The sequence below is a fragment of the Oncorhynchus mykiss genome, chromosome 4 (genome assembly GCF_013265735.2).
Source record: "Oncorhynchus mykiss isolate Arlee chromosome 4, USDA_OmykA_1.1, whole genome shotgun sequence".
NCBI classification, from domain to species: Eukaryota; Metazoa; Chordata; class Actinopteri; order Salmoniformes; family Salmonidae; genus Oncorhynchus; species Oncorhynchus mykiss.
In genome coordinates, this window is record NC_048568.1 from 26533143 (window position 1) to 26547336 (window position 14194).

At 45.5% G+C, this 14194-nt stretch overlaps 1 protein-coding gene across 2 annotated transcripts in view; it reads right to left on the reverse strand.

Annotated features, from left to right (window-relative positions):
- Positions 1-14194, reverse strand: part of fig4a (FIG4 phosphoinositide 5-phosphatase a) — a 104836-nt gene that overhangs the window by 34629 nt on the left and 56013 nt on the right. For both annotated transcript variants that reach the window (XM_021600720.2, XM_036976023.1), the window contains 3 exons: positions 14087-14132; positions 13795-13943; positions 13501-13667 (listed from right to left, as the gene is read on the reverse strand). In XM_021600720.2, coding sequence (XP_021456395.1) covers positions 13501-13667; positions 13795-13943; positions 14087-14132 — 362 coding nt within the window. The remainder of the gene's footprint in view (positions 1-13500; positions 13668-13794; positions 13944-14086; positions 14133-14194) is intronic.

The following is a 14194-nucleotide window of genomic DNA, read 5'->3' on the forward strand; positions in this document are numbered from 1 at the left end:
TTTAAAATTTTTAATTTTCTCCAATTGTTTAGTAGTTACTATCTTGTCTCATCGCTACAACTCCCGTACGGGCTCAGGAGAGACGAAGGTCGAAGGCCATGCGTCCTCCGAAACACAACCCAACCAGCCGTACTGCTTCTTAACTTCTTGGTGACAGGGGGCAGTATTTTCACGTCAGGATGAAGTGCATGCCCAAATTCAACTGCCTGCTACCCATCCCCAGAAGTTAAGATATGCATATTATTAGTAGATTTGGATAGAAAACACTCAAGTTTCTAAAACTGTTTGAATCATGTCTGTGAGTATAACAGAACTTATTTAGCAGGCGAAATCCCGAGGACAAACCATTCAGATTATTATTCTTCTTTGAGGTCACTCTCTTTTCAATGGGTTTTCATTGGGAATCCAGATTCTTGCAGTTCCTATCGCTTCCACTGGATGTCAACAGTCTTTAGAAATTGGTTGAGGTTATTCCTTTGTGTAATGAAGAAGTACGGCCATCTTGAACAAGGGTCACTTGAAGTGTACTGTTAGATAGAGGCGCGAGACCAGAAAGCATGCTTCAGTTTGTTTTCTTCCTGTATTGAACACAGATCATCCCGTCTTCAATTTTATCAATTATTTACATAAAAAAATACCTAAAGTTGTATTACAAAAGTCGTTTGAAATGTTTTGGCAAAGTTTACAGGTAACATTTGAGATATTTTGTAGTCACGTTGCGCAAGTTGGAACCGGTGTTGTTCTGGATCAAACGCGCCAAATAAATTGACATTTTGGATATATATTGACAGAATTAATCGAACAAAAGGACCATTTGTGATGTTTATGGGACATATTGGAGTGCCAACAAAAGAAGCTCGTCAAAGGTAAGGCATGAATTATATTTTTATTTCTGCGTTGAAATATGGTTTCTCTCTCTTACGGAGGTGCCATCTTCAGATAATAGCTTCGTTTGCTTTCGCCGAAAAGCCTTTTTGAAATCTGACATGTTGGCTGGATTCACAACAAGTGTAGCTTTAATGAAAGTTAGATTTTTATAGTAATTTATTTTAATTTGGCGCTCTGAATTTTCCCTGGCTTTTGGCCCCAGAGAGGTTAACACAGCGCGCATCCAACCCGGAAGCCAGACGCACCAATGTGTGGGAGGAAACACTGTGCACCTGGCGACCTGGTTAGCGCACACTGCGCCCGGCCTGCCACAGGAGTCGCTAGTGCGCGATGAGACAAGGATATCGGCCAAACCCTCCCTAACCCGGACGACACTAGACCAATTGTGCGTCGCCCCATGGACCTCCTGGTCGCGGCCGGCTGCAACAGAGCCTGGGCTCGAACCAAGAGTCTCTGGTGGCACAGCTAGCACTGCGATGCAGTGCCATAGACCACTGCGCCACCCGTGAGGCCACTTTAAGGTCATTTTGACCACACAGTCATTTTGGAGCCAGATAAAATGGAAGAGGAGGATAGAGAGAGAAAAATGAAGATGAATCATCTAATACAACTACATGTACATTAAAGACTCCAGGGACTCCTGTGATGAATACATGAGGGGAAAACATCATTAAAACCAGACAGTTTGTAGGTGTGGCAGATGGGTGCTGCAGAGATCATCGTTCTGCCGTCTGTGTGTCATGTGTTATACCATGTTGTGGTGACGCGAGGTGTGATTGATTAGGTTTCTACACCTCCCTCTGTGCTGCGCAGCCCCGTACTAACACACTTGCGGGTAATTAGCTGCAAAACGAGGGTGTTTGGCAGCAATTACAGGCTTTTTCTTTCTATCTCTCTCCCTGGTAATTTCTAGAGGTAATTTCCATCATATTCAATAAATAAATCAGGAGTTAATGTCAAAAAATGGAGGAATACACACAGCTACAAACATCAAGGAGAAGAAAATGTGTTTTTTACATTTGTGTGTGTGTTAATTGTACATGGGAGACAGGTTAGTGTGTGTGTGTGTGTTAGAGCTTGTGTTCCTTTAATTCAACACTATTGTTTCTCTGTTCTGTACATCCTCCACAGATGCAATAGATTCTGCATGTACAATGTGATGCCAATGCTACACCTGTCCTTCTCTGTTATATACTTTAAATAACTGTTGTTCTGAGAAAGGGGTTACAGCTCAAGGGAAACACTTTGCAAAACAGTGTGTGTGTGTGAGGTGTGTGTGTGTGTGTGTGTGAGGTGTGTGTGTGTGTGGTGTGTGTGTGTGAGGTGTGTGTGTGTGTGGTGTGTGTGTGTGTGTGTGTGTGTGTGTGTGTGTGTGTGTGTGTGTGTGTGTGTGTGTGTGTGTGTGTGTGTGTGTGTGTGGTCTCCATCATGAAACATGACATATTTAGTGAAGGACCCTATGACATCATGCACAGGTGAGCTCCAAAGCTCACGTCCGGCCAAAAGTTTGACATGACCTTGAGAGTCAGTGAGGCAAGAGTAATATTGGGGCAATGACTAAATAAAAACATTAGCCTTGCCTATGTGACTGAAATCACACACCGTCCCTGACCCACACAAACATCCTGTATTGTCAGGAACAGTGTGAGAGGAGAGGGATGATGAGGGGAGAAAAAGAAGAATGGGAGGAACCCAGAGGAAAGAAGGTAGAAAGGCAAAACAAGCATTGCTGTGAAACTGACCATTTTGCATCTTGTCACATGTTTCAGTCACCACTGACAGGTGCACAGGCCGTACACATCCGTTACATCAGTTTCCAAGAAAGACACCTGACGTTTCAAAGAGATGTACAAGGCAGAAGGTCCCTAGGGCGTTGTACCTGTTTTATTAAGAAGTTTCCTAAGGACTAAAGGTAACAGGGAACGAAGTTGATCACAAATACAAAGTCACCAATGTCTTTGTTATGCAACTGTATCGACTACATGCCTATATATTTCGATCAGTCATATTGAAATCAATTTCATGCTAATTCAATTGAGTTGTATTTTGCTCATTGTAGTCTCCAATCTGAAATCGTGTCTCAATACATTTCATGGTGTAGCGTGTGCACATTTTATATGGTAATTATAGGGTAATGCCTATGAGCATTAGAATAAGTTGCCTCAATATTTACAGCCATAGGTGATAATATCGCTCCAGAAGCTGATCTGTCGTCAGTATTGTGGAATTATTCTCCTAATGTTAAGGTAGGCCAAGACTTTAATTGAGGAAGCTGCTCCGAGAGCAGCGCTGCTTGTCTTTCGATCACATGCCTCAACTACACACTTAACAAATGTTCTCTCTGTGTGGAGTTTTGGGAAATGCATGTTACATCTTCGGCGGTTGTAGGAACGATGCATCACTCAAACACTCGTAAGCCTAAGTTCCATCGCTATCGGGAAACTGGATCCTGAATACACTGCATAATTTTACAAAGTGGGGTTATGACTATATTCTTGACGCTTTACAGCATGGTTATCCAATCACTACCCATCAACAATAAATGCAGCCCATATCAAAATGCCAGTTACTATCTAGAGAACACTATAGGGAATACTATAGGGAATTAGATCAAGCTACTAGAGGTTTGTTAGTCATTACAGTAATTATGTCATGTTAAAACATTATTAGTTACTCCTCCTCAGTGAACAGAAAGCACAGAGCTTGGAACATCATTCAACTGTAGGTAATACTGTACAGTGCATTCAGAAAGTATTCAGACCCCTTAACCTTTTCCACATTTTGTTACGTTACAGCCTTATTCTAAAATGAATTCAAAATATTTTTTTTTCTCTCTCTTCAATCTACACACAATTCCCCATAATAACAAAGCAAAACCAGGTTTTTAGCTACAAGCTTAGTACACCTGTATTTGGGGAGTTTCTCCCATTCTTCCCTGCAGATGCTCTCAAGCTGTCAGGTTGGATGGGGAGCGTCGCTGCACAGCTTTTTTCAGGTCTCTCCAAAGATGTTAGATCGGGTTCAAGTCCGGGCTCTGGCTGGGTCACTCAAGGACATTCAGAGACTTGTCCCGAAGCCACTCGTGTTGTCCTGGCTGTGCTTAGGGTCTTGGTCCTGTAGGAAGGTGAATCTTCACCCCAGTCTGAGGTACTGAGCGCTCTGGAGCTGGTTTTCATCAAGGATCTCTGTACTTTTCTCCATTTATATTTCCCTCGATCCTGACTAGTCTCCCAGTCCCTGCCGCTGAAAAACATCCCAACAGCATGATGCTTCCACCACCATGTTTCACCATTTGGATAGTGCCAGGTTTCCTCCAGACGTGACGCTTGACATTCAGGTCAAAGAGTTCAATCTTGGTTTCATTAGACCAGAGAATCTTGTTTCTCATGGTCAGAGTCCTTTAGGTGTCTTTGGCTGTCATGTGCATTTTATTGAGGAGTGGCTTCTGTCTGGCAACCCTAAAGGCCTGATTGGTTAAGTGCTGCAGAGATAGTTGTCCTTCTGGAAGGTTCTCCCATCTCCACAGAGGAACTCTGGAGCTCTGTTAGAGTGACCATCGGATTCTTGGTCACCTCCCTGACCAAGACCCTTCTCCCCACGATTGCTCAGTTTGGCTGGGCGGCCAGCTCTAGGAAGAGTCTTGGTGGTTCCAAACTTCTTCCATTTAAAAATGGAGGCCACTGTGTTCTTGGGGACCTTCAATGCTGCAGAAATGTATTGGTACCCTTCCCCAGATCTGTGCCTCAACACAATCCTGTCTCGGAGCTCTACGGACAATTCTTTGAACCTCATGGCTTGGTTTTTGCTCTGACATGCACTATCAACTGTGGGACATAATATAGACAGCTGTGTGCCTTTCCAAACGATGTACAATCAATTTAATTTAACACCGGTGTACTCCAATCAAGTTGTAGAAACATCTCAAGGATGATCAATGGAAACAGGATGCACCTGAGCTCAATTTCAAGTCTCAAAGCAAAAGGGACTGAATACATTTGTAAATAAAAAAAATCTGTTTTCACTTTTTCATGATGGGTTATTGTGTGTAGATTGAGGAACAATGTTTATTTAATCAATTTTAGAATAAGGCTGTAACGTAACAAAATGTGGAAAAAGTCTAGGGGTTTGAATACTTTCCGAATGCACTGCATGTACCTCAGCCAGAAAAACATACATTGCATTGCGAAAGTATTCGGCCCCCTTGAACTTTGCGACCTTTTGCCACATTTCAGGCTTCAAACATAAAGATATTCACTTTTTGTGAAGAATCAACAACAAGTGGGACACAATCATGAAGTGGAACGACATTTATTGGATATTTCAAACTTTTTTAACAAATCAAAAACTGAAAAATTGGGCGTGCAAAATTATTCAGCCCCCTTAAGTTAATACTTTGTAGCGCCACCTTTTGCTGCGATTACAGCTGTAAGTCGCTTGGGGTATGTCTCTATCAGTTTTGCACATTGAGAGACTGACATTTTTTCCCATTCCTCCTTGCAAAACAGCTCGAGCTCAGTGAGGTTGGATGGAGAGCATTTGTGAACAGCAGTTTTCAGTTCTTTCCACAGATTCTCGATTGGATTCAGGTCTGGACTTTGACTTGGCCATTCTAACACCTGGATATGTTTATTTTTGAACCATTCCATTGTAGATTTTGCTTTATGTTTTGGATCATTGTCTTGTTGGAAGACAAATCTCCGTCTCAGTCTCAGGTCTTTTGCAGACTCCATCAGGTTTTCTTCCAGAATGGTCCTGTATTTGGCTCCATCCATCTTCCCATCAAGTTTAACCATCTTCCCTGTCCCTGCTGAAGAAAAGCAGGCCCAAACTATGATGCTGCCACCACCATGTTTGACAGTGGGGATGGTGTGTTCAGGGTGATGAGCTGTGTTGCTTTTACGCCAAACATAACGTTTTGCATTGTTGCCAAAAAGTTAAATTTTGGTTTCATCTGACCAGAGCACCTTCTTCCACATGTTTGGTGTGTCTCCCAGGTGGCTTGTGGCAAACTTTAAACAACACTTTTTATGGATATCTTTAAGAAATGGCTTTCTTCTTGCCACTCTTCCATAAAGGCCAGATTTGTGCAATATACTACTGATTGTTGTCCTATGGACAGAGTCTCCCACCTCAGCTGTAGATCTCTGCAGTTCATCCAGAGTGATCATGGGCCTCTTGGCTGCATCTCTGATCAGTCTTCTCCTTGTATGAGCTGAAAGTTTAGAGGGACGGCCAGGTCTTGGTAGATTTGCAGTGGTCTGATACTCCTTCCATTTCAATATTATTGCTTGCACAGTGCTCCTTGGGATGTTTAAAGATTGGGAAATCTTTTTGTATCCAAATCCGGCTTTAAACTTCTTCACAACAGTATCTCGGACCTGCCTGATGTGTTCCTTGTTCTTCATGATGCTCTCTGCGCTTTTAACGGACCTTTGAGACTATCACAGTGCAGGTGCATTTATACGGAGACTTGATTACACACAGGTGGATTGTATTTATCATCATTAGTCATTTAGGTCAACATTGGATCATTCAGAGATCCTCACTGAACTTCTGGAGTGAGTTTGCTGCACTGAAAGTAAAGGGGCTGAATAATTTTGCACGACCAATTTTTCAGTTTTTGAAATGTTAAAAAAGTTTGAAATATCCAATAAATGTCGTTCCACTTCATGATTGTGTCCCACTTGTTGTTGATTCTTCATGTTTGAAGCCTGAAATGTGGCAAAAGGTCGCAAAGTTCAAGGGGGCCGAATACTTTCGCAAGGCACTGTATGTGCCTCGCCTCCTAGAACAGATTGAATTGCAGACGTTTTCAGCTCTAACGATGTTCCAACATTCAACTTGGACACGGTACTGTACAGACTCATCTTAGAACATGTAACAGCTCTTTCTCTTGGATGTCAGTTACAGTCCAATCTTCTTTGAACATTTTTCCATTGAACATCTTGCCGTAAAATAAACAAGAGTAAGCCTATGAATGAATAAAAACCCTCAATTACAGAAAAAAGATAGAGTTCAGAATAGTCTAATAGGAGACAGACTGTTGGGTTGAGAGGGGTAGGAGAGAGAGGCTACAGTAAGAAAAACCAAATGAGAGTTGTTTTAGCATTAGTGACGACAACGAGGGTGGTGACTCAACACAACACAATATCATAATAGGAAAAGGAAATGCAATCATGGGAAATAAGCACTGTGACAGTCTGTCTGATCCCATCCTCAGTGGCACAGTAGTTTGGCCTTTTCACTTATTTTCTTTGTTCTCTCCATCTTTTTGGAACCCGAGTGTAATGAGGGATGAAGCGTAAATCATAGTCCACAGACGGTAAGACGCGTTAGTCCTGTGTCCCATTGTGACATAGCTACGCCCGAATGCGCACCCCCCCAATTCCCAAACAACGTGGCTCCGGTACGTGTCCTCGAATCATTTGAATGTGTTGACAGTTGGAGAAATACACTCCTTCAAATTAGTGGAGTCGGCTTTTTCAGCCACACCCGTTGCTGACTGGTATATAAAATCGAGGAAACAGCCATGCAATCGCCATAGACAAACATTGGCAGTAGAATGGCCATACTGCAGAGCTCAGTGACTTTCAACGTGGCACTGTCATAGGATGCCACCTTCCCAATAAGTCAGCCCTGCTAGAGCTGCCCCAGTCAACTGCAAGTGCTGTTATTGTGTAGTGGAAATGTCTAGGAGAAACAGCAGCTCAGCCGCAAAGTGGTAGGCCACGCAAGCTCACAGAACGGGACCACTGAGTGCTGAAGCAACACTCACTAAAGAGTTCCAAACTGCCTCTGGAAGCAATATCAGCACAATAACTGTTCATCAGGAGCTTCATGAAATGGGTTTCCATGGCTGAACAGCCTCACACAAGCCTAAGATCACCATGCGCAATGCCAAGCGTCGGCTGGAGTGGTGTAAAGCTCGACGCCATTGAAATCTGGGGCAGTGCAAATGCGTTTTCTGGAGTAATGAATCACACTTCACCATCTGGCAGTCCAACGGATGAATCTTGGTTTGGCGGATACCAAGAGAACGCTACGTGCTCCAATGCATAGTGACAACTGTAAAGTTTGGTGGAGGAGGAATAATGGTCTAGGGCTGTTTTTCATGGTTCGGGCTAGGCCCCTTAGTTCCAGTGAAGGGAAATATTAACGCTACAGCACACAATGACATTTAGCATACAATGACATTCTTTGTTTCCAACTTTGTGGCAACAGTTTGACACTGTACAGACTAAGTGCACAAAGCGAGGTCCATACAGAAATGGTTTGTTGAGATCCATGTGGAAGAACTTGACTGGCATGCACAGTGCTCTGACCTCAACCCCATTGAACACCTTTGGGATGAATTGGAAAGCAGACTGCGAGCCAGCCCTAATCTCCCAACATCAGTGCCCGACCTCACTAATGCTCTAATCCCTGCAGCAATGTTCCAACAGCTAGTGGAAAGCCTTCCCAGAAGAGTGGATTTTGAAATGAGATGTTCGACAAGCATTCTTTTGGATATGTTGTGCAACTTGACCTGCGTTGAGAATTCGAAAAGTATGAACGTCAACGATCCAATATTCTAGAACACTGCTGTGCGTACAAGTTTTGGACAATGATGGACGCTTAAGGGTGGGATAAGTGTCAGCTCTGTCGTACTAACCATCAGTTATAGATGACACATCTGGGTTAACCAGCACTCAGTCTAACTGTTACCGGCCAATCAAAATGATCCTGTATCTATATTAGTCTGATGACAGACATTGGTTGGTGCAGGGAGGTCAGGGTGTGTGAGGACAAAGGAAGACAGTGACTCACCACTCGACATCACACACAGAGATGTTGCAATTGACTTCTGCAGCCAAAAGAGAAGAGGAGTTTCTTGTGTCGACTCTTGATGAAATGCTCTACTCAAACCCAAAAGGGTGGGTTTAGTGTGGAACGTTAGTCTTGAACGTGCTAACGCACACACACACAAGCTCACTAACGAATACCTGGCCACAACACTGACATCAAACTGATTCCCACTCAGCAGAAGAATGAGTTAGTGGCCCCTCATCCTCTCACAGGCCCCTGAGACCCCCTTTTCTCCCACTCACTCCATCGCAGCCAGGCCCCAGCAGATCTCATTGTGGATATCTTATATGACGCCTGGGGTTCTGGTGTACGTCATTTCTGAACACTAATACCAATGAGGATAGTTTCATCCTGAACTAGAGAACAGTAAACTTTCATTGCCACCACAATCAGATGACTGTGTGTGTGTGTAGTCAACACAAGGTAAATTACATCAACCTAGGGAGGCACGGAGGATTTTCATATAAAAATATTTGGATGCAATAACAGAGATAATAATAATCTCATCCAAAATAAACAATTATTTTCCTCCATATTCCAATAATAGAATTTCTCCATTAAGGCCTAACTGTTTTGTATTTGTATTTATTATGGATCCCCATTAGCACTCTTCCTGGGGTCCAGTAAAATTAAGGCAATTACTGTTGACTGGATTATTCCCATGATTCACTTGGATTGAGTTAAACTAAACATGGTCCCCAGTAAAACACTCCAGGGTCACTTTCCTCACTAAAGTTTGAGGGAGACAGGAAGTCATGTGTTAGTTGAAGTGGAGAGAAGCCATTTTGTCCCCTGTAAGGTGTCAGTGTGACTGAAGGGAGATATTTTTTTGTTTGTTAATTTAACCTTTATTTAACTAGGAAAGTAAGTTAAGAACAAATTCTTATTTACAATGACAGCCTACCCCGGCCAAATCCAGACGACGCTGGGCCAATTGTGCACCGCCCTATCATTACCAGGATATGGGTTCTGTGGTGCTGGTAGACTGAATGTTACACTGGGGGATGTCATGAGGACGTATAATTCAACGTCGTGAAGGAAGCCTAATTTCATCATAATTAGTGTGGAGGTGGGCGAGGGTGTGTGTGTGTCCATGCAAATGAAATGCATGCGTGTGTGACTGTGGATCTTTGTACGTGTGAGGGTGATTCAGAAGAAAGTGCTCTGGGAGACAGAGGAGAGTTTCTACAGCTCTGATGTTAAATCTTCCAGCAACAGGAGATGTAGGAGACCGAGACGAGGGGAAGCCTTCTAATCAACCCCCTGTCTACAGTGTTCTGAACAGCAAAGGGCTGTGAACTAAGACGTAGAGAGACTGTGATTTTAAGGTAGAAAGGGAACACTTCTAAGCCAAGAACACAACCAGATGCACTTAGTGTATAGGCAATAGAGTTCCACCCATAGAATTAGAATAGTAAATTAATAGGATCTCTACGGTTCCACCCCTCTGCTCTAACTCTTCCCCACAATGTCGTGTCCTCAAACAATGTAGCTGGTAAATACAATAAATAAATCAGTACTGGACACATTTACAGTAGTTGATTTATTAGGGTCTTTATGGCAATGCTGAAGACGGATGTGAAGAAGGGGGATAATATATTGCTCTCTACACAGTGTTTCTCTGCCAGAATAATTTACAGCAATTAGTCTCCAATGTAATGCAAACTGTGTGCGTGTGTGTAATCCCGTGGGAGAGAGATAGGGTGTGTAAACATCACATGATGTATGACATTATTACGAGGTTGCCACTTGCCGTACGCTGGGTCTGCAAACTCATTATAGATTTGATTTGAAATGTAACTAAGGAGTTGGGAGGGGGGTCACATTATCTGACAGAGAGAGCATAGAGGTAGTGGGAGCAATGGTGGGAAGAGTGGATAAGGAGGGGGGGCAGAATAAAATGAGGGGGTGAGGAGGGGAGAAGGAAGAGTGGATGAGGAGGGGGGCAGGAAGAGTGGATGAGGAGGGGGGCAGGAAGAGGGGGTGAGGAGGGGAGAAGGAAGAGTGGATGAGGAGGGGGGCAGGAAGAGGGGGTGAGGAGGGGAGAAGGAAGAGTGGATGAGGAGGGAGACGGGAGAAGAGGGAGACGGGAGAAGAGGAGGGGGACGGTAGAAGAGGGGGTGAGGAGGGGAGAAGGAAGAGTGGATGAGGAGGGAGGCGGGAGAAGAGGAGGGGGACGGTAGAAGAGGGGGTGAGGAGGGGAGAAGGAAGAGTGGATGAGGAGGGAGACGGGAGAAGAGGAGGGGTACGGGAGAAGAGGGGGTGAGGAGGGGAGAAGGAAGAGTGGATGAGGAGGGAGACGGGAGAAGAGGAGGGGGACGGGAGAAGAGGAGGTGAGGAGGGGAGAAGGAAGAGTGGATGAGGAGGGGAGACGGGAGAAGGAAGGGTGGATGAGGAGGGAGACGGGAGAAGAGGAAGGGGCGGGAGAAGAGGGGGACGGGACAAGGAAGAGTGGATAAGGACGGGGAGGGAGAAGATGAGGGGGGCGGGAGAAGAGGGGGACGGGACAAGGAAGAGTGGATAAGGAGGGGGCGGGAGAAGAGGGGGACGGGACAAGGAAGAGTGGATAAGGAGGGGGAGGGAGAAGATGAGGGGGGCGGGAGAAGAGGGGGACGGGACAAGGAAGAGTGGATAAGGAGGGGGCGGGAGAAGAGGGGGACGGGACAAGGAAGAGTGGATAAGGAGGGGGCGGGAGAAGAGGGGGACGGGACAAGGAAGAGTGGATAAGGAGGGGGAGGGAGAAGATGGGGGGGCAGGAAGAGTGGATGAGGAGGGGGGCAGGAGAAAAGGAGGAGGGCGGGAGAAGGGGACGGGAGGGGAGAAGGAAGAGTGGATAAGGTGGGGGGTGGGAGAAGAGGAGGGGGGCAGGAAGAGTGGATAAGGAGGGGGGTGGGAGAAAAGGAGGGGGCAGGAAGAGTGGATGAGGAGGGGCGGGAGAAGAGGAGGATGAGGAGGGGAGAAGGAAGGGTGGATGAGGAGGGGGGCGGGGTGCGGGAGAAGAGGAGTGGGACGGGAGAAGAGGGGGCAGGAAGAGTGGATGAGGAGAGGGGTGAGGGGACGGGATGAGGAGGGGGGAGAGGATGGGGAGAGGGGATGAGGAAGAGGAGGGGGGAGAGGGGATGAGGAGGGGGTGAGGGGATGAGGAGGGGGTGAGGGGATGAGGAGGGGTAATGAAAGAGACACTAGTGGATGAGTAAGCAGTGGTGTCATAAGGACAGGGCAGGGGTGAATGGAGTATGTGTGTGTATATAGGGGGGATAGGGGGATCCTGAGTGAGTGTGTTGCCGTAGTAACAATACGGGGGTGATGAGTGAGTGGTATGAAGTGGTCATACCTTGGAGGCGCCGTTACCTGGGAGGCGCCGTTACCTCAGAGACACTACTACCCACATAAGAAATCTCAAACTAGGGCTGTCAAGAGAGACTACCTAGATTCAGGATGCCTGTAAAGAATTTGAAATGGTAAAAGTATTTTTGTTATGACAGATTGTGTGTGTGTGTGTGTGAGCATGTGTGTGTGTGTGTGTGTGAGCATGTGGGAGTGTGTGAGCATGTGGGTGTGTGTGAGCATGTGGGTGTGTGTGAGCATGTGGGTGTGTGTGAGCATGTGTGTGCTTGCGAGCATAAGACACCATTCTGTGTACTTCTGGCCCTTCTTTGGACACTGTGTTAACAAACCTCCAGATGAGCTTCAATGCCATACAACTCTCCTTCCGTGGCCTCCAACTGCTCTTAAATGCAAGTACAACTAAATGCATGCTCTTCAACCAATCGCTGCCCGCACCTGCGCGCCCGTCTAGCATCACTACTCTGGACGGTTCTGACTTAGAATATGTGGACAAATACAAATACCTAGGTGTCTGGTTAGACTGCAAACTCTCCTTCCAGACTCACATCAAGCATCTCCAATCCAAAATGTAATCTAGAGTTGGCTTCCTATTTTGTAACAAAATAGCCTCCAACACTCTACTCAGTAAATTGGATGCAGTCTATCACAGTGCCATCCGTTTTGTCACAAAGCCCCATATACCACCCACCACTGCGACCTGTATGCTCTCGTTGACTGGCCCTCACTTCATATTCGTCGCCAAACCCACTGGCTCCAGGTCATCTATAAGTCTATGCTAGGTAAAGCCCCGCCTTATCTCAGCTCACTGGCCACCATAGCAGCACCCACTCGTAGCACGCTCTCCAGCAGGTATATTTCACTGGTCACCCCTAAAGTCAACTCCTCCTTTGGCCGCCTTTCCTTCCAGTTCTCTGCTGCCAATGACTGGAACGAATTGCAAAAATCACTGAAGCTGGAGACTCATATCTCCATCACTAACTTTAAGTATCATCTGTCAGAGCAGCTTACAGATCATTGCACCTGTACATAGCCCATCTGTAAAGAGCCCACCCAACTACCTCATCCCCATATTGCTATTTATTTTTTTGCTCCTTTGCACCCCAGTATCTCTAATTGCACATTCATCTTCTGCACATCTATCACTCCAGAGTTTAATTGCTAAATTGTAATTATTATTTCGCCACTATGGCCTATTTATTGCCTCACCTCCCTAATCTTACTCCATTTGCACACACTGTATATATACTTTTCTATTGCGTTACTGACTGTATGTTTGTTTATTCCATGTGCAACTCTGTGTTGTTGGTGTCACACTGCTTTGCTTTATCTTGGCCAGGTAGCAGTTGTAAATGAGAACTAGTTCTCAACTGGCCTACCTGGTTAAATAAAGGTGAGATAAAAGTATGTGTAAGTATCTACCTGAGAAAGCGTTGCTATAGTAGCGGGACAGGGTCTGCATGATGTCTTTGGAGTGCTGTGTCCAGGGGGCTATCTTCCGGTAGGTCTTCACCCTGTGGACAAGCTGGGAGCCCCCGTACTGCAGAGACAGGGTGTCCCCATGGTCTTCATACAGCTCCTCAAACAGCCTGAATTGGGGAGGGGGGTAAAGGTCACACAAGGTCAGAGATGTCAACAGCATTTTCTAATTACTTATGTCAACTTTTAGAAAATGTGTAAGTGAGTCTCAGAGGCGAGAGTAGAGTAGGGTTTTACCTAACACAGTCCGTGTCAAACTGCAGCTTGGGCTTGTCAATCATGCCCAGAGCGTAGAGCTGATAGGCCAGAGCACACTTCCCCACCATGAACTGGGCCGTGTTAGTTCGGTCCAGACAGTCCACGCAGTTCGTCCTCAACACACCTGTCTGAAGATGGGAGAGGAGAGGTCAACAACAACAAAACATTTGAATGTGGGCGCTGATAAAAGATGTGCATCATCTCCACCTTCAGGTTTCCATGTCAACAGCCACCGCCTGCTCAGGTGTGTACGGTGTGTAATATACCGTACCTGGACACGCCCACTTGAGGTGAGACTTCCCCCAAGATCTCCCCACCTGAGGAAAGAGAAAACTCCTTTAATCAATCCAACACGGAGTATGCTTGTTGTACTTTTATA